Source organism: Ammospiza nelsoni, chromosome 7 (assembly GCF_027579445.1).
Source record: "Ammospiza nelsoni isolate bAmmNel1 chromosome 7, bAmmNel1.pri, whole genome shotgun sequence".
Classification (NCBI taxonomy): domain Eukaryota; kingdom Metazoa; phylum Chordata; class Aves; order Passeriformes; family Passerellidae; genus Ammospiza; species Ammospiza nelsoni.
The window spans coordinates 11,698,630-11,719,909 of NC_080639.1; the positions used below are offsets into that span (position 1 = coordinate 11,698,630).

Below are 21,280 nucleotides of genomic sequence, written 5' to 3' on the forward strand. Positions count from 1 at the left end.
AATTTCAAAAACTGATTGAAATGCTGGAAACCATGTCCTGCCATGGTGTAACCTCGTAAAGGAGAGAAAGGTATGTGCTGTGTCAGTTCCTCTGTTCACACTCTTTTAGTGCTATTGAGTCAGTGCCATTGCTCGAGGCTTTTTGGATGTAATAAAAATCTGAGGAGTAAGGAAGCTAAAGAATGAATAATTGTTTGAAGTCACTTTTGTTACCTCTGTGATACTGCAAAGTCTGTACAGGTTTTAATACCCAGAAAGCTGGAAAGCAGCATGAAAGACTTGGAAGATGATGGTTTGCTGATGTCAGTGTGAAAAGCTTCTGAGAAGAAGGGGATGTTGGAATTACATGTAGGGTGTTGTACCCATGCTGGGGGACATGATTCATTAGACTGGAAATGTTCTCCTCTCACATGGTGCTGCCTCATCTCTCTTTCCATTTCCTGGCTGCTTTTTCCATTGCTGCAGAGCAGGAATGACTCAGCTGCTAGCCTTTCTCTCTCAGTGACCAGGAGCTTCATTCTCATCTGACTGTCACCTTCTCTGTAGCCTCATGAAGTCTGTGAGAGAAACCCGCCCCTCTTTTTGTTCTGTGTTGACAGTCACAAGTCAGTATTAAACAAAGTAGCACATCTGTACAAAATGTGGAATATTAACAGAGGACTTAAAACTCAGAGTTTCTGGACTGTTAAGAGGCACAGGAAATTGTATAAGCATTCAATTTGGTGCTTAAGTGATAAGCACAGTTCTGAATAAGTGTGAATAAGTCTGAATAATATCTTAAGTGATAAAGACACACTTCTGAAGTCACCAAGGTAGGTGAACCAATCTTGCTTTGGGAGAAAGTCTTTGTAATACTGGAAGCTGCTGTCTAACTGATCATGTCTGGAAGTTATCAATCTACATTGTGGTTGGTTAGATAAAATGCATATGTGAGATAAAATGCTCTTCAGGTTAAGAATGGGTGAAAAAAGTTTCATGCGGAATTTGCAAAGAATTGTAAATACAATAAACAGAGACTTTGTGCAATGTTTCTGCATGTAGGTTTTAAATTATTTAGAAATAGTTACCAATTGCAGCTCTTAGTAAAGACCACTGTAATTCATCATGAATTCCAGGCAGGGGTTGTCACACAATTTATACATAAAGATGCAGGTCTCTAGATTATCTGACTTACACTACATTCATAAATAGCTCCTTAGGGTGATGATTATTAATGGACAAAAGTAATACCTTGAATTCTCAAAGATAACTGTAAATGATAAAATATTTACACCTGGTGCTTTGATATCTATAAATAGTTACCCTTTAACCAAGGTAATTGCTGATAATAGCATGCAACCACATTGAGATTGGAGCAGCAAAGAAAAACAAAGGAAAAGTGTATGTAATCCTCAAGGTAGTCTCAGTAGACATTGTTCAACATGATTCTTCTTATGGATTTTTTTTGAGCAATATCTTTGTTAACATTGATTTGCATTTTAAATAAGATTGAGTGGCTCAGAATTCCATCTAGGATTGCTCATGATAGCCATATGTCATTTGTACAGCTGGCAGCTGAGTTCAATCCCTAGTAATGTCCCAGGTGAGTGTTCCTGCAAGGGGGAGCAGTGAGCCAGGGCTGCTTCTCAGTCCTGCTTCATTCATGTCTTGTACAGAGCAGTCCAGAAAAGCTGCTTCACTGCGAGTGGCAGACTGCACTCTGCGTTTCACATCCTGGTTGCACTACTTCCCAGGGCTCTGTGCAATTCCTCTAACCATTCCTGTCAAGGAAGGCCTCTTCCCACTAGGGCTCCACTAGCCTGATAAGCACTTTGATCCATGAAATGCAAACAGTATCATATGGGTCATATATATTGTCTGGTGCTGTTTGCAGAATATAGAAGCTTTTTTTTTGTGCTGACCTGAACATCTGTCTCTAGGACACAGTATCTCAGCCAAAAAGTATAGTTTCAAATTGTATTAACATACATTAAAACTTAAGAAATGCTACTTGGCTACAGTCCAAATAACGTGGTTGCCTTGCAATACTAGGTTTTTATGCTAAATATAAAATATTCCTATTTATTTGATGTCTGTTACAACACATAGAGTTCCACCTTGCTGTTCTGAACTGTGCTTTGAGGCAATTGTCCAGCAGAGGCATTGCATTATATTAACAGGGTCCACTTGCTCCCAGACCATACATTCAGTAAATAAATACTCAGTAGCTGCAGCAGGATGTATATATAAAATTTTGCTTTTCATTGTATTATGCTCATAACTAGTTATTTTTTCACTGAGTTGCTGTTTTGTACTCCAGATAAGAGATTGAGTTCTGTAAAGTGTGTAGTCTAAATTTATGCATCTGTGTCTTGCAGAGTATGAAAGAAAGTCACAGAAGTTAATTTTTGGTGGCTTTAGGCAAAAATTCTTACACTGCCTTTTGCTAACTATGTATGTTGAGTAGTAGGGAGAGGAATGTGAGGAGTTAATGCTGCCTCCTAAAAGAACAGATGAAGATGAGGTGCTTTAATACCAATGCAGCAAGTATAGCAAATAATTGTTGTTTCCCTTCTATCAAGCTCTGTGATTCAAATTAATTGCAGTAAACAGTTACACTGAGTGATGTAAAATAATTTCCCAGTCTTTGAAGATGATACTTTGCCTTGTATTGTACTGTTGTTGAGTTCTTAAAACAGAAATAAAGTTGAGAAAGGCAAATTGCCACTTATCTGTGGAAAATCCTGAGAGATCCTATAAATAAACGAATTTACTGGAATTTTCTCCATTACTGTAGCTTAATTGTTAACAGTAAATCAGCAAAGACAAAGGATTAATTATATTTTATAAACAAAATATTCTCATAGTGAAACACCTAGAGGAGTACATTGTTCTACATAGAAAAGGAATGTATCTCTGCAATGGGAAAACCCCACATTTTTGGCTGAGTTTTGCCCATATCCTATGAAAAGTGTGATACAGGAGTTCCTTGTATTCAATCAATCAGTGATTGAATAGGAGTGAAATACCAAAATGATGCCTCACGTTCTCTGCAGGTTTTTGTTCTGGACATGCAGTTACAATTTGCTTCAGTTTTACTTCCTTCCTTTCCAGACCCTTTATCTGCCTCACATATTACCAGTAATACTGTGCTTCCTTGCCTCTCTCCTGTCTCTAATCTTGCACTAAGAGTAATATTGGGTATTGAATACTGTGTCTTCATTAATTCACCTTAAACTTGTGTCCCTTCTGAGCTAGTACCTTGCTGAGAAAGGTTTATTGTTCGTGGTGAGTGATTTTTAAAGCCAGTCAGTAATTGTATCAGTTTGAATGGTTGCCTCCATCACTACACAAACCTGTAATGAGTAGCCAGGTAGATCTTTCAGAATAATCCTGGTTAAAATAAATGATGGCAGGGAAATGGCATGAATTCTGTTGAGGTTTCACCTGGAATGTGATGAAAATGACAGTAACTGGTTCAGCTGGGTATTTTGTTGGTGGATTTGCCTGCTGAAATATGCACTGCTATTTTATTCCTGTATCAGACTGGATAAGTGTTACTTCTGAATCTGCCAGGACACCTTCACAAACTCCTTTGTCTCCTACAATTACTGAACAGACATATTTGGGAGTTCACTAACTCAGGATGTCGCTGGTTCCAGTAGCTGCCTGCTGTCTAAGAGTAGCAGTCCTCCTGGTTTGTTCTCTTGACTGAGTAACTTTGCTAAGAAGAATTTGAGTGGCTTGTTGGTAGAGCACCTTAGAAAAGTCTGTGATGTTGGTTCATTATTTAAAAATACAGATTTGATTTAATAGTATATAATTTGAAACCTCTTCATTCTAGGAATGGCCTTCACAGGCACTAACTTGGCATTGCACATGTAAAAGTTTGCTTTAGTCTCATGTTTGAGTGGACTTCATAATTGACAGCTTTTCTAAATTTATTTTTCTGGTTTTTTTCAAGTGAGATAAGTCATTGGTGTAGCAGTAGGCATGCATAATTCCTTTTCTGATTGTAGCAGTGATGAAGAGAGGCTTATAAAGATGTAGGTAATAAACACTCATCAAAGATGCATTTTATGCCTTCTAACGTACCACAAGTACTACAATGTGGTGCAAGGATAGTGGTGTAAGTTATAAGAATAAAAGTACTGCAACTGGTTTTAACACTTGATTAGAAATATTATTATAGTCTGTTCTGAAGGGAAAGTTGGAGAAATTATTTTCAACTGGCTTTCAACAGGGAATAATTACAATGTTATTTGAGTGCATTTTGAGGTGGCCAGTTGTTTTATTTGTGCTCTATCAGAATGTTTTGTTAGACTGCAGATCAACCAGATCAGTAACTGGTGCTCCCACCTAAAGCTGGGTGGCTCTTCTATTCGTGTGGACTGTGGTGTTTGTGCAGCTGTACAGTGAGCCAGATAGGAAAAGTAATCTGTCATGAAAATAATCTTTTTTTTTTCTTTTTCTAGGCTTTTTTTCAGCAGAATCTAGTTGTACAGCTACACAGTGAACAGATCAGCAAACAAATGTGCTGGTGCCCAAAAATGGTTTTGTGGGCATGGGAACGAGAGAGTGAAGCAGTGGGGGCGGGCAGCACTGCTGCTTTAAGTGCAACACCATCTTAAAATATTTGTTGAACTTTAGCTTTGGTTGTAACCAAAACAACTTGCTTACTTTCAGAAGAAAAATGAAGTATTAAAATGCAGCTGTAACTGGTTTATCTTTTCAAGTATTTCAATCTTACAAGTGCTGGTTGGTATCTTAATAGGATCTAATGGAACAGTATATTTAATACAGAATATTGGCACAAAAGCAAATTGGCTCTGTTATAAATTCTGTGCATTAATAGGTGTTTCATGGACTACATCCAATTTATATATGAAAGACTGCAAATTAATTCTTGGTGAGCAGAACTAGTACTTACAGAACTTCCAAGTATTCTGACGTTTTTATATTATCTTGAGCTCTGAGAAGGATCCCGTACTCAGCAATTTATTACAAATAACTGACCCTTTGAAGAAGGCTCTCCAGTTTTCTTATGTTCAGAATAAATGCTCCTTTCTGGATAACTGAGCTGGTGGATTGCTACTGTATTAGTTCAAGATCATTTTATTATGCTTGGGACTTGGCTTTTCAAATACTTCACAGTTCAGATTTTTAGGAAGTATTCATGGTGTGTTCAGTTATGCATAAATGTTTTCAGTACTCTGTAAGTCTTATCTGGTATTAACTTGGCAAACAGGGCTTGGATCAGTTAGTTAATGCTCTGTTCTTACAAAGTGCCCCTCCTACTGGGCTATAGGTTTTTAAATGAATGAGGTTCACTGAAATGCACAAACCTGTTTCACTGAAATCCACAAACCTGTTTCACTGAAATTGAAGAAGGAAGAAAGTACAGGAGATGGGTGAGAACTGAAGTCAGAAATGGTTAATTTTAACTTTACTGATCTGTAGCATGTTTTCCTGTTTCCATTAGCAGAAGCTGCTGTTGGCTTAACACTGATAAAACAAAACCAGATTGTTATTATTTAGTTAAAATGTGTTTATGGCTTTCTTAAAATGTCTTTCAGTAACAACAATATATTAATTTCACATTAATTTTTTTTAAAAACTTACCTTAAAAATGTGTGCTAGATTAATAGGATTTTGTATTCTATTATTTGTTAAAAATGTGACATTTTAAAAATGTAGAATTAGGTTCATTTGCATTTTCAGATTCCAGTCTTTTTTTTTAACTGAATATTTTTATGAAGTAGTGCACTGTTCAGGATGGGGGAAAGCTGCATACATCACTCTTGCACATACATTGGAGTGAATACCTGCAGTATAGAAACACTGTTAAATTTCTAGGACTTGTAAGAAAAACTGTCTTTGTGTAGTCAATAAATATTTCTCTTTTTAAGAAATTGGCATTTCTCATAGAGCTGTTACTCTGAGAAGTTCCTAATAGAAATGAATTACACAAGTGCTGAACTTGCCCTGCTTCACGGTGAGAATGCCTTAGTTTGGTAAGAATATTGCTTTGTCCTTATTTTTAGCACCCCTTGGCTTAGGGTGCTCCATGAAATCTTGCTCAGGCACTTTACTCTGTGGCATTCAAGCTGAGTAACTCAGAAGAGTCAAAGATGTTTTTCGCAGATGAGCAGAACGTTCTTCAGAGAAAACAAGGATAAGAAAGTTGAACAACAAGGGAGTGAAACTGAAATTACTTGGGAAGGAGCGTGGGAAGGGAAGAAATCAGTGCATTTATATTACAAATATTTCAGGTTATTAAAATTGTTGGCAGTACACAATGAAAAGGGTTAGGGGGGAAGAAAGTTGGGCACTTAAAATATTCTTGTCAGCATTGTACACAGAAAAAATGCTGTACTGCGTGGGCTGCAAGTACTGGAATAACAGATGTGGCTTTCATTTCAGTTTGAATTTTGTATGACTGCATTATTTGAATCCAAGTTTGTTGTTTCAAAGTAAAGCCTAACTCTTGAACTAGTTTTCTAGTCTCAGTGAAACAGTTGGTAATAAATACACAAAGATGTTCCCACAAATTATATTCCAGGCTTTAAGGCATAAAGTGCTATGTAAAAAGAACAGTTGAAATAGATAGTAAGAACTGTGGATAAATTTAAGAAATCCAAAGGACATTGACTGAAAGAAAGATTTTTAAAAGAAACTAAACCAAACCCACCTCTGATCACAGGTGCCTTTGCGTAAGCAGCTGAAACGTGCTAGGCAGAGAGTGGTTTGCACGGAGATGTGCTGAGTTTCCATGGCACTGCCCATGTGCTTGCACCTGAAGGCTCTGTGTGTGTGGAAGCTCAATCAGTTCTCCATTGCTGGGGGGATAATCCCTTGCACTGCTGTGTGGGGAGGGGATGGGTGCCCTGGGCAGCACTGTGTGCCTTCCTGAAATGCCCTCTGGTGGGACACCCTTCATCTCTGCCCCCCTGCAAACAAACACCTTCGAATTGTGCAGCTTGGCTGGGGGGGCTGTCCTGCTGCCTGAGTGTCAGAAGGACTCTGCTCGTTCTCCCTGCAGCTCAGGGAGGTGCAGCAGGTGCTGTTAGTTCAGCCCTGCCCTTTAGGGGTGCCCTATTTCACTGCCCCACAGCTCGGAGCTGCTTTCCCTCCTCTGCCCCTCAGAGCTGTGCAGGGCAGGCAGCAGGGAATCAAACACTGAACAGAACCGGGCTAGGGCTGACAGCAGTAGTAGGCAGGGTCTTTTTCAACTTTGCTGTAGCCTTGTCCTCAGGCTGCGCTTGCATATTCTCTTGGGGGATTTGAGAGTCTTAATGTTCCTATAATGAGATCAGCTATACACAATTTTGTGCCACTGAAGTGTATAGAACTTGGACTTCAGCTTTCCAGTATTATACACATGAGTGCTGCCTGACAGCTTAAATATGACAGGTATTTACAGTTGCCTAGAGAATAATGAAGCTCGTTTAAAAAGAAAGAATTAATTCTTTCTGGTTGTTCTTTTGGAAACTTTTTATTATGGGAACATTTGTTTTTTAAGTATCTGTTCCATAACAAGATATGCAGTGGAAGATGCAGAATATTACACAGTAGAAGATCAAAAATACTGTGCTTGGGTTTGGGTTATTACTGATTTAACTGAAAACAGACAAGTAATTGATTTTGAAACTGCTCTGAGACTGCTCAGCTCTTCAGCAATGAGACAGTCATAGGTTACAAACTATTTTAACCACTAGGGCATGGAGAAAAGGTACCATTGAAAGCTAAACACCACAATTAGGGATGCATGACTAAAGTTTCCAAGTAATGTATTAGTAGTATTGTATGAGACAGTCACATGGAAAAGATCATGAGGTTGTGAAAAGGATTATGAGCATGCTTTAGTCATGAATTTCCTGGTAGAGATATTTTAGTCTGGATCATGCTTGTTTAAATGAGAATAATTTAACTTTGCTTGTTCTGATTGTATTACCAGATTGTGGCAAAGGGGGAGAAAAGGTTTCTTACCTACAAAAGCAGTATTACTTTTTATATATATAAATATATGAAAATAATATTTCAGTAAGTTTTGGGGGTGAACTTACCATACTGAACTACTTGAAAAAGTTTATCACAGCCTTGAAATCAGTAACTGGAATGTAGGGGACTGGAGATAAACTGTGGTTATTCCAGACTGATAATTGACCAGTTGTTTATAAAAATAAGCCACTAATGTACAGTGAGTAGCCACTGACCTATCTGACATCCATAGAATCAATTTTGATGCAGATGCCTACATTTTGCATTTAAAAACAAGCCCAGATATTCTTCTGCGCTTATGTTTTTAAATGGGACAGCATTGCAAAAGAGTTTTGCTTTTTTAAAAAAATTTGTACGTTTTTGAAGCTCCAGTGAAAAAATGAATTTTCATATTTGGGATTTGTAGAGATTAACAAGAGAAAGACTTTTTCCCAGTCTTCTGTGTTGACACATTTATTTACCATATAAAGTCCTTAGAAGGCAGCTCCTTCCTTTTCTTTGCTGACCTGTTATAACTATAGGAGCTTCCAACAGATATTTTGAGAAAGTAAAATGGACTTCAAATGTTTGTAGTTTGCTGCAGAGCACTTTCCTGGCCAGTTTCACAAAGCACACTTAAGTGAGCAGCTGTGGGGGCTTGGGCAGGACAAGCAAATTTCTCCTGTCCCATGTGAGAGTCAGTGGCACCTCAGGATGTGCTGAGCGGGTCACTCGTGCCTGGGAGTGGAGGGCCAGTGGCAGCTCCAGTCAAGGTGCACGTCAGGAACTGAAACCACTGCCAGGAGTAAGAGATTAAAGCACAGCTGGCCTGTGTCCTGTCCCCTCACATTCCTGCATTTGCTGCAGGGTAAAATGGTGGCTTGTTTTCAATTCTGAACACAAGAAAAGCTTTTGCAGTGTCTCCTTCATAACCTGGTGTTGAAGTGTAAGTTTTTTACGTGTAACACTGAATTGAAAACCACATTGTCCCAAATTATATAATTTCTAAAATTCAGCCCTAAGTGCTTTCAGCTCAACAGTTGTCAGCATTAACAGTATTTTTTGAGTTGCATAAGCAGATGTTTTCCATATAACCCTACTTTTAAATGGCTGCCCACCTAGATCTTTGAAGTCAGTAAACCAATGTAAGTGAAAAGTACTAAAAATATGAACATATAAGCAATACATTAAAGTTAGTTAATGGCAGCTTATTTGTACATTGATAATGGATGATTTCAAAACAGGGAATTGTGCAGTGTGTGTTTAGTGGAGGCACTTCAGCAGCACAAAAAGAGAGCAAACGGTGTGTGGGTTTTCAGCTGTATTACCTGCCTGTCGCCCCTGTAAACAGGAGATTACAGCATTGTTATTTTAAAATAATTTTCATTCTTTTGTAGCTTGTGTTTTATCAAGATTTTTAATATTATAGGTTATCATAAGTATAGGTGCCTCTGAAAATATACACAAAAATATTCTGATATGACTGACTGTAAATGTTGTTAATCTTTTTCTTATCATCACCTCCTGTCAGTATGGTTTGTAAAACCACATCTCTAAAATACACAGTCTGTCTCAATGTTGGGTAAGAAAAGTACATTAACACAATTTCTGCAGTAGAAGTACTGCAATTGCCATTCTTTTCTTGCCAATATCTAAAAAGCTTTGTGAGTGATTCAGTTGGCGTAAGTGCCAAACTGATGTCAATATAAATTGACATTGAGATTGCTGTGCAGCTAAGTGCATCCCTTTGTGTTTCTTGTAGGAAACAGAGATGAAGGTACACATGCACACAAAATTTTGCATCATTTGTTTGCTGACATTTATTTTTCATCAGTGCAATCATTGCCATGGAGATGGACACAACAACGGTCCCAAAAAGGATCGTGTGCACGACCATAATGACTATCAGATCTCAAATGAATCATACTTCCAGAATGGAGGAACAGAATCTATGCCCAGTAAATTTTCAACGTTGGAAGCAGAAAATGAACAAAAATACTACATTGAAAAGATTTTTGATCGCTATGGTGAAAATGGAAGATTATCTTTTTTTGGCCTGGAAAAACTGTTAATAAGCCTTGGTTTGGGAGAGGTAAAAGTAGTGATGATAAATCATGATGATATTGGCCACGATCATGTTTCTCACTTGTATGCTTTGGAAGTACAGGAAGGAAAGCATTTTCATCCTCATAACCATGCTCACAGCCACTCAGATTCAGAAAACCAGACCATGGTGGGTGCGTCTGCAAAGAGAAACCACAAATGTGACACCGAGAGAGAGGCGGCGGTGCCCTCGCTGAAGGAGGAGGGCAAGCACGTGCACAACCAGAGCCGCCGGCACCAGCACCACCAGCACCCGCGCGCGCACCGGCACGAGCACAACGGCACGCGCCACTCGCGCCACGACGCCGGCGGGCACGGCGACCCCGCCGAGCAGAGCCACGAGCCCGCCACGGACACCAACACCACGCAGGAGCAGCCCGAGCGCAAACAGCGCAAGCAGAAGAAGAAGCAGAAGAAGATCAGCGAGACGTCGGGAGACGCCACGTGGGATTACGCCGCGGAGCACGACGGCGGCGATCAGTACGAGCACAACCGCGTGCACAAACACGACCACGTCCACGACGCCTCTCACCTGCACGTGCACCACCACGAGCGCGGCGGTGACCGCTCCGCCGGCCACGGCCACCAGGACGGCAGCGCTGGCACTGCCAGCGGGCACCGCCACACCAGCAAGCGAGAGGCCTCGCACAAGCAGATCAGCGTGAGGAAACACGCCCTCCCTGCGGCACGCGGGCACAAGGACCACAGTGAGGATGAGCACAAGCATGAAGAGGTGAGTGTGACATGGAGAGCTGGTAAGTTTGCTTTCGGTGCTGTCACATAATAACTGAAAGCGCATACCCACAAATAAATGGGGATGTTTGGGACCATAGCCTAATACAGTGTATGAATTTGATCTGTAAAGCTTTTCCCCCTCCCAATATTCCAGAATACTACCACCACACACACCTTTTTGGACTTCGTTCTGAATCTGAGATCACTAACATTTTTGAAAACTGCACAGACACTCTTTCCTAAAATACCTGCATCTTTTCAGCACACTTCTGATATCTTTGTCCTGAGAGATTAAGAAGCAATTGCAGGTGTAGCTTCAGTAGCACCGTGCTCGGTGGAAGCTCTTCTGTCCTTCAGCATTCATTAGTTCTGCCAGCACCATAAATCCCTTCCCCTTACAGTTAAGTACCAATGTAAGACCTTGTAAAGTCATATTTTTAAACTAGAAGGATGAAGGGAATGCTGAGTTCAACATTTCAAACTGTCTTAAAAAGTGAAACTCAAAACACGGAAGGTTGGTAGGTAAACAGAAGTGTTGAAAAACCAATTTTGGATTTACATATTGACACTCTTCACCTGTTGCTTTTTCTTCATTGCTTGTACTGTGTAAAGAATATGGAAACTGCTTTTCAGTGACATCTATCAAAAGTTATGTAGGTGTGGGGAGACTCGAGTGTGCGGTGCAGATATTTTTACTGTTTCTTTCTCTCATAAACCACTTAGATCAGTTTAAGACATGTTTTAGCACTGGTAGAACATTTGGACCAAAGTTGCTGCTTTGTTTGTGTTCTCAAATAATATCCTGCGTTTTCCATACATGAAAATAGATGCTTTTATATTTAATTTGTTTGTACAATTTGCTTGCAGTGCTTAAATGCTACACAGCTGCTACGGTACTATGGTCTGGAAGCCAGCTCCCTGATATCTCCTGAGCTCTTCGTGTACATCTGTCCTGCTTTGCTCTACCAGATTGAGAGAAGGCTCTGTATTGTACATTATGATGAGCTGGACGATCTTGCAAGAAATAAAAATGCATCAATTGAGAATAAAGATAAAACAGGTGCATCAGGTAGGTGTCTTTTTTTCTTAGTGGGACTGAGGTCCATATGTTTGTCTCAAAGTTGGAAAGTTGCAGTGTTACTTTGGCACTAAATTTCTTAATAAATTTGACTTGGACCTGTTAATTCAGGATTAGAGAACAACACTATCATTACAGTTCATTCACTGGAAAATGAGACTTTAGGTCTTACTATTTTTATATTTTAGCAGTGCTGCAGGGCTGTAGAATTGACGTGCATAGTTTTTCATGAACTTAAAAAATATGCATAAGCAAGTACAAGAGCATTTAAATTGTCATTTCTGGTACTTCCCTTTTCTGACTATTTCTCTCTAAGCACATGAGAAGTGTTCCATCAAAATCTTCTGTTGCCAGTTTTATTTTTTTGTGTGTGTGTACCCTGAGTAAAACTGAGTAGACTTCTTATCTCATCACCATAGTTCTAAGTTAACATATTTTCACTACTGTTAAAGCAGTTACTTTAAGGGTAGAATCCACTGTTGTTATTTCATAACTGAATGTACTTTTAAATACGTCTGCCTCTGCTATCTTTCATAAATTATAAGGGAACTGTTGATGTTTAGTTGCATTAAAATATTAAAAATCTAAAAAATCTTGGATATAATGTTGGTATTTTCAAAATGAAAGTATTGGTAATGTGAGGATTGATTAGTACATAGGTGCATATTAGCATCATTACAAATAAAGCTTGAAGTAAGTGCATTCTCATAGATGTTAACTGCTGGGAAGAATGCATTGCTGGTTATCTTTCTTACCAATTGCAGATTCATTAAAATAATTAACTTCTTATAGATAAATCTCCTCTAGTGACACATGTGCTGTCTTGTTAGCTGCTCAGAGATTGCTGTAGAGCAGATACAGTGCGTGTTCTGTATGACAGCAAATTGCTTTGTGCTGTGGTCTCTGTAGTAAGAGCTGACCCCTGCCTGACTACCAAGAGCATTGCTAGAGCAACTCTAAGCATTTTCTGCCAATTAAAATGTTGAAACCCTATACAAAACTGTCATGTTGCACATGCTTTGGACCAGTTTAATTAGGAAGCTTCTACAGATGAGTGCTTCTTTTTAAAAGATTGCATTTTATTTTTCTGTAATGAGAGAGGGAGTTCATTAATAACTCAGTTTGAAGACCTTTAACATTTTAAGAGACTTAATCTCCAAAATTAGTGAAGCTTGTTGTGAACATTTAACATGTTTTATGGCATCTGATACCTTGAGTATAAATAACACTTTTGCTAGTTAGCTGTAAAAATTGGGGTTCTAACTCATTGATTTGGCTCTCAAACCTGCAGAAAAAGTCAGCTTGATTAGATAATGATAAATCATTCTTCATAACAATTTCCTGTATTCTCTTGTATTAATTACAGCAAGATTTCAGTTGATATAATAATAATTGTTCTTTCTTATGTAAGGAAGTGAATCAAAAAATAGCAAGTCCTTATTGGAATGTGGGGGTTGTGGGAGGTGTAGGGCAAATGTCAGTCAGAGTAACTTAACCTATAGCTTGTAGGACTGTATGGAAATGAAAGCATGTGCCCACCTAAGCTAATATAAACATTTTTAGATAGAAGTATTCACCAAAGTTAGGAGGATGCAGTCACTTTTAAACATGAGCTTTCTGTGGTTTACTTTAGTTTCAGTTTAAGCTTTCAATCAATCTTAACAGACCAGTGTTGCTTCTGTTCATTGATACCAGCTTGTAGGTTTCCATTACCTCTGCTAACTGTGGTTTTCTAAAGCAAGATAATTTAATTAACTGCTGGCCAAAAGCTTAGGAAGCCATGTTGGGTTTTCTTCCTGTAACTTACAGATAGTTCTGTAACATCTTCTGATGGAGGATGTTCAAGGGCTTCTCCATAGAACTGAGCTTTCACAGTGTGGCTGCTGGAGGAGGGGGCATTGTCACCACTGAGGCCCCTAAACAACTGAAAAGGAAAGGCACCCCCTGCTACTGAATGAAGCCAGTAGAAGTCACACAAGTAAACAGGGAGCATTTAGTTTAGAGCTGGAGATGGCTTAGAGCTGTTGATGAGAAGTGTCTGAGATCAGTCCAAGCTGTAATTCTGTCTGTGCAGATGCCAGTGCTCCCTGGGGCTCAATCTGAGAGGGGCACAGATTCCATGTTCTAATCCCATGTGCCTTACCTTAATCATGATGCCATCTTTAGGTCCTGTGTCATCCACAGGAGTATTCCAGCCCCTCAGAGGTGTATCTGCCAACCCTGCTGTGATAGATGAAACTTCAGCCTTTCCATTTTTCTCCATGTAAGGCTGTTGTTCATCTACCCTGGCACTGAGCACCAGTGTGCCCACCTTGGGGCAGTGTCTGCCCAAAGGCTGTGTCATTTTTATCTGGGCTGCTTGTGCATGTGTGCTAGATTGAGCACTGAGGGACAGCTCCGTGTATGCTGGGTTTTCAGCACAGCCTCTCGGTCCAGGCTGCGTGGCTGAAGTGCTCTGGGGATCAGTCTGGGGACCTGTGGCAGTATTTTGGTCACCATGGTCCTGCTTCAACTTTACACCTACTTTTGTATTCCTGTTTTCCAGCCTCAGTTTTTCAGTTCCTCATCTGGCAGCAGACTTTGCCTTGCCACCAGCTCTCTTTTCCTATGGTCTCAGTACTCATGTCTGTCAGTGCACACCTCATACTGGCAAAAGCTTTTTCCAGTCATTTTCTCCCAGTGGATGTGGTCTTGTACCCCTTGCATTTCAGCTGGATTGTTTTATGCAGTGTTGTGGAATGACAGCCACAGACTTAGTAAGAATGAATATCCCAAAATAAAATTTAAAGCAGCAGATGTTGTGAGCTTTGGTGTTGAACCAGACCGAGCCTGCAGCAGCCACACTTGTGTTGGCAAAGTCGTATAAATCTGCTCCATAGTCAGTTTGGTACAGACAGAATTCTTGGGGTGTTTCACCCTCATGTTGACACTGAGCAGCTACAACACACTTGTTCCTCTTTTCTTCTCCTCTCACACATACCCTGCCCCATTTTCCAGGATGTTTTCCCCTACTTGTGGGCCCTCAGAGATGCAAGGAAAGTCAGACTGTACTCTGAAATGTGGAAATGTTAGGGATTCTGAGTCAGGAGCTGAAACTTACCATAAAGTTGGCAAAATGTGGTAGACATCCATTTTTGATTAAAAGTGGAGCTAGGAAAAACCCTGTAGAGGAAAATCAAAGCATCTGTACTAAAACTTAATGATAATACTTTATTAGAATGAGATGCTGATTGAAAGAGCCATGTTTCTTTGTTTATAGGATCTGTTTCTTTTGTAATTCCTTCTTTTCAATGTCATGTAGAAATTTTCACATCTTCCCTCATTAACAGGAGTATGCTGGGTGTACCACATCCCATTATCACTTCTTCTAATGGCAACAGTAAAGATTCTCAGAAAAAATGAATGCTGCTATTTGGTGGTAGCAAGTTGCTTTCAGCTGTTCCAGCTCGTGTTGTAGCATTCGATGTGAGAGTTCCTCTGCCAAAGGTTGAGTCCTCTCATGAATAAAGGTGTATGTTTCAAAGCACCAGGTGAAATAAACAGTGCCAAACTAAACATGTGACTCCAAACAGGGAGAAATACAGAATCCAGAAAAATTTTGCATCAGAATCATGTTAAAAACAACTGTTGCATACACATTAGTGCTTGTAGAGCCCTTGTGAGTTAAGAAGCAGAGATGGCTTTGTCCCAGTATAAAACCTTTAGTTTTTAGTTTCATGGAGGGCTACAAAGCTAAGCCTGGAACTAACAATCAGGAAGAATTGCTGGGCTCTTTCTAGCTAAATGTCTTCTGATGTCTCACTACATTATACTGTGCTGTGAATAAGCCTGTGTAGTTCTGGTTTGCTGTGGACTTCAGTACTGCCTTTATATTTTTCAGCATCTTTTTAATGAACAATCACACAGCTTAGGTTAAAGGAAAGTCACCTTCTTAAGAGATAGTTGCAAGTCATTAATCAGGCTTAGAAGTTTTCCAGATGTTGTTCTGATAACCTCTCTGTGTTCATTTCTTCCCACAGCCTGGTTTTGTGGTATCATCTCTATCACCGTCATTAGCCTGCTTTCCTTGCTAGGTGTGATCTTGGTTCCCATCATTAACCAATGGTGCTTCAAATTTCTTCTAACTTTCTTGGTAGCTCTGGCTGTAGGAACAATGAGTGGAGATGCACTGCTCCATCTCTTGCCACATGTAAGTATGGTCTCCTCACCTTTTAGTCTTAATTGTAAATGAGTCTAGAATTTTCAAGGAATTGTTTGATAGTGTCAATAAAGAAAGGTTCACTGATGCACCTGTAGATTGACTTGACTGTGAGGGACACCAACACTTCTGGAGACTTTCTGCTGACAGAAGGGAAGGAAATGTTGTTTCTCTAAACAAAAGGTGGGGAAAAGTAGTTGCATATTCATTGTTGAACTGATGTCACACTATTGTAAAACACCCAGGAGCCCAACAAGAGTATTTTAAAATTAGCAGTATTGCTGTCTCTTGTTTACTGATAGCTGGGTATCAGTACCTAAAAGTATTTCCTGGGGATTAATCTGCCTGCTTGCTATATGTGAGGGAGAAAGTAACCTCTCATGTACTGAATCAAGCAATTCCCTAAGGAAGGTGAGCAGCTTTTAATGCATGGTGGTGTACTGTAATTCTTAAAAGGGGAAGTGTTTTCTAAAATTTTGTCACCTCCATTGTTTAGCACAAAGACTAATATTTACATGTTTTCTTTGTATACTTGTAATACACATTTTTGGTTGTGGTTTTAGGGGTTTTTTAAAGTTCATATTTCAGATCAGAATTTAGTCTGTAATTGACTGTAACAGTTTAAAAAGTCATAAGGCTTGGTTGCTAATGGGAGACTAAGAATGGTAATTCCTTTTGATATTAGGGTAGTCTATTGAAAAACTTATGTGGCAAAATGTATTAATGTGAAGAAAAAGCAAAACAGGGTGGGGGTTTCTGTTGTTTCTTCTGGCCCAGTGCCACCTCAGTGTCATGTCTGCCCCAGTGGTGTCACTGTTGTCTCTCCCACAGTCGCACGGAGGCCACAACCACAGCCACCACCATGGCCAAGGGCACGTGCACGAGCACAGGCACTCGCACCGGCACGGCCACGCGCACGCCGTGCATGCCGAGGGCTTCCTGGAGGAAAATGACCCCGTGCTCAAGGGGCTCTTGGCACTTGGAGGCATTTATGTTCTCTTCATCATTGAGCACTGTATAAGAATGTACAAACATTATAATAAACAGAAGGTAGGTGCTGAAATTGTTTGCTGTTCAAAAACGTGTTCCTTAAAGCTACCTTGTGAGTGCTGAGGAATTGTGCTTGCTCTGTGAACAAATGCTGCTGCTGCTGTGTATTCTGTCTGATGTTATGTGAGGGATCCCTTTCCTAAAGAAGTTGCTTTTCTCAACAAGGGAACTTGGGAGAACAGTGTAGAAATCTGATGGAGGAAGCTGCATCTAAAGCTTCCTAGGTTTATTTGCAAAAACAGAAGAAAGCATCAGGTAAGAAAGATCTGGTTATAGAACCAGCAATTGTCAGACAATTGACAAGAAATTTAGCAGTATGCTCTTACCTAACAATGCCAGTGTAACAGAGGTGTCCACGTTTTCCACATCAGAAAAATGGTAAAATTTTCAGATCTGCTTTCTGTAAATTGCCAGTCAAATTTTAACTTGTTTCTCAAAAAATGATTGGATTTTTAGTGGTGGGAGCACTTTGTATTTGTGGTGGGGGTATAAAAGGAGAGCAAGTACCCTGGGGAGCGTGAGTGTGGATGAAAATTCAGTTTTAGCCTTTGCCTTTGTCATTCACCTCTGAGGAGAAAATTATTTTGGTGAAATCCAACTTGCTTCTCCCAAAATGACTGTGAAAACTTTTCGGCTTCTCTGTTTTCATGTCAGACTTGCTGTCTGAGCTGGACAGGCAGCAGAAGATTTTGTGTGATGGAGGAGGCATTTCTTAGATCTTCTGATAAAAGGATGAAAACTGTTGTATCATGCATAACTTCTTTGAGATGAATAAATAATTAAATCTCCTAGGCTGCTCTGGCAAATCCTTGGGATCTGCTCTATGGGCTGCAGATAGAGAAAAGCTTGCTGCTTTCTTAAAGGGAAGTACAAGGAAGTTACAGGAATATAAAAAAAATAAAGTTGAACAAATTAGAGGAGCTGTTCTTGCTGCAAGTTTGCTTTCTTGAACAAATCTAATGGCTGCATTTCTCAGCTATTAGAGCAATCCTTGTCAGAATATCCCCTCTTACTAAAGTGAAATATATCTCTCTGTAAGAGTTTGGGAGTGAGATTCCATGGTAAGTAGCTAAGAACTCCCACTGGAATAGGGATTGTTGCTGAGCCTTATAAAGAGCAATATTCTGAAGTAACATATTTCTGTCATACATGGTAAGAGAGAGTAGCTTGATCTATTTAGGAGATTTTTGGACAGCATTTCAGTCCCTGTTATTTCCATCAATGTCCTGTCACAAACCAGATGTTACCTGTTTTCTGTTGCAGAGTAAGCAGAAATGGTGCAAAAAACCCCAGCCGGAAGAATCACCAATTGGAAGGAAACTCTCTGATCACAAATTAAATAACAGACCAGATGCTGACTGGCTTCAGCTGAAACCCCTTGCAGGTAGGCAGTTACTGTCAGAATTCTCTGACTGGGAGATCCAAAGTAGGAGCAGGTTACTGGGGCATGGTGTGTAGCATGTAACCTCTTGTACAGTTTTGCTGCTATTATGCAAATCATTGTTAATAAGACTTAATAGGCTTTTCCCTATTAAATCTTTTTTATTTTGTTTTCTTTAGATCTGAGAGCACTATGAACATTTCCTAATAAGCCATAGAGGTGGTTCTCAGACTTCTGAAGCAGTCATGTTTTGGGTGGCTGTGGGTCTTTGGGAGTTTGTTTGTTTGCTTGTTTGTTTGTTTGTTTGTTTGTTTGTTTGTTTTCAGGGTGTTTCTGGTGTTTTGGTTAAGCTGTTACTGACTAGCTCAGCCCTGGCAAAAATTAGATCAAAAATGAACACCCACACAATAAATGGGGATATCTTCCACTTTAAAGATCCCAACATCTGACCAGTTACAGATAAACAAAATCTGTTTCTTTCCACAAATACAGCCAAGTATCCTGAATACTCCTCAAGTATCCAAAACAACTTTTGCACACTGTTCCTTCATGACAGGCTGTGGATGCTCATTCTGCATGTACCCAGAAGAAATGCTCTATCTGCCTTCTCACAGGGGGAGAGAAGGGCAAAGGCTTTGCTTCATAACCTTCCGATTCTGTTGCCTGCATGGCAGCAGAATTAATTTGTTGATGAAGAACCTATTTGCACAAATTAGGTTTATTTAATTTGATTGGTTTGTAGAAGAGAGGGTTAGGACTGCAACCTTCTCCATGTAAACAATCTCAAATGGGCTTTGGGGCACTGACACAGAACATGGAAAGTTTTCAGCAGTGCAGGGGTTGGAACATACATTTGAAATGTCTGCATGACAGTGGAGGCTGAGCTGTGACCTGTATGGGCACATGCAGACAGAGGCAGGTGGGGTTTGCTAAACCATTCAGATCCCATCCAAAGCTCTAAGACATTATCATCATTCTGGCAACTCTCCATTGCCAGTGTTGAACCATAAACTTTGTTAGTAGCAAAATTACAGGCATGAGCGTAGGCTGGGCTAAAACTGGCTTTGAGCGCTATGGATGCAGTGCTGCTGCCTTGCAGTGGAGAATTTTATAGATTGTACATGCACATTTGTGACAAAATGTCTCAATGACAGACTTAGTTTTCAGATTGAATGCTGACAACCAAGTTGCTAGAGTGGGATGTGTTAAAATACTTGTTTTGCTTTCCCAGAGCAGTTAACCCTTAGGCCAGGGGTGCAGGGGTTGCTGGTTAAACAGGAATTAACTCAGTGTCTCTCCCAACTGACTGGATGCAGGAGCAGATGACTCAGTTTTGTCTGAAGACCGACTGAATGAAACTGAACTGACTGACTTGGACGGGCAGCTGGAGCCCCCTGCCAAGAGCTACCTGTCTGCAGAAGAGGAGAACAACCTGCGCCACTCTCACAACGACGTCGCCCACGGCGCCCAAGAGCACGAGCTGCACGATTCCGAGTATGACAGCCATGGAGAAGATAAAATGATAGCTAGAAAACACAGTCACCACTGGCATCACAAACATTCCCATCATTCCCATGGCCACTGTCATTCTGGAAAAGACCTGAAAGATACTGGGATAGCTAATATTGCTTGGATGGTAATTATGGGAGATGGCATTCACAACTTTAGTGATGGCTTAGCAATCGGTAAGCAAAAGCACTGCGTATTTCTCAACAGTTTCTCCTTACCTTTAGTAACTCTGCTAATATTTGACTTATCAGTAATCACAGGTAAGGCTTCCAGTTAGCACCTGTGGTTACTGCCATTGTTCAGTCTCCTGCAGAGCAGAAATAAAAAGGCTGTCAATTGTAATAGTTTACCTTTTGTTAGCATTCTGTGCTATTTGCACTAAAATTAGCGTATCAGTAGCAGTGACAATCACAGTCTCTGCCAAGGAGAGACTGGTGCATGCAAACCTTGGGATTTATGGAGCACAGTAACCCACCTTTCTTCTTCGGGTCTCAGTTGCCTTAGAATTATAAATAAATGCCTTTCAGCCTTATTTAGAATGATATTTACTAACAATATTAGTAATACTATTTATATTTTTCTTAATACATAGAATTACACAGTACTTGCAAAGAAAAATACACTGTGAGTCAGGTGACAAATAATATTTTAAAAGTATTACTCAGGATAATTTAATCTTTATTTAAGCAAAATATTATTTTGGCTCACAGTTAGTATAGATTTATTTCTAGCCAAGTGCAGAAGAAATTGGAAGTACCAAACAGATTTTATTAGATTTATTAAATCAACTTGGAGTCACACAATGTTCTAAATGTGATTTGAATTGTAAAGTGTATTAATTTGGATATACAAGTCAGGATAATGGTGAGAGGACTGAAGGGCACACTTTGGATTTTTTACTAAGGTAGACAGGGTACTGCTTAAGAGTAAGGGTACACGGGGTTCTGAACTAATGGCAGAAGGGACACACCCATTTTAAAGGATGGGGCATAAGCATTTGTCCGGGTCTGTAATTAACAATGGAATCTACTACAGTTTCTCCACTTCCTTCTGACAACTAAAGAAACTAAACTCCTTAAAAACTAACTTGTTGCTTCATTTTCACATAAAACAGGTAAGACATTTAGACAATGGCTTTTAAGGCCAAAAACAATTGCCATGCCTTCTGTTGAGAACTTCACAGTATTGAAATTCCATTTCTGAATATTTCTGGGTCAAGCCCAAACGGCTGAATTTGCGGTAAAATGTAGATTTTAGAAAAGCATGG

The 21,280-nt window shown here is 39.8% G+C and overlaps 1 protein-coding gene across 7 annotated transcripts in view; it reads left to right on the plus strand.

Annotated features, from left to right (window-relative positions):
• SLC39A10 (solute carrier family 39 member 10) overlaps nucleotides 1-21,280 on the plus strand; it is a 90,739-nt gene that overhangs the window by 62,296 nt on the left and 7,163 nt on the right. For 6 of the 7 annotated variants that reach the window (XM_059475525.1, XM_059475523.1, XM_059475522.1 and 3 more), the window contains 6 exons: nucleotides 9,722-10,795; nucleotides 11,665-11,866; nucleotides 15,895-16,064; nucleotides 16,905-17,123; nucleotides 18,387-18,507; nucleotides 19,821-20,189. In XM_059475525.1, the coding sequence (XP_059331508.1) occupies nucleotides 9,731-10,795; nucleotides 11,665-11,866; nucleotides 15,895-16,064; nucleotides 16,905-17,123; nucleotides 18,387-18,507; nucleotides 19,821-20,189 (2,146 nt within the window). In that variant the 5' untranslated portion in view covers nucleotides 9,722-9,730. Of the gene's footprint in view, nucleotides 1-4,130; nucleotides 5,391-9,721; nucleotides 10,796-11,664; nucleotides 11,867-15,894; nucleotides 16,065-16,904; nucleotides 17,124-18,386; nucleotides 18,508-19,820; nucleotides 20,190-21,280 lie in introns of those variants that run through there. The other variant, XM_059475524.1, reaches the window with a different exon arrangement.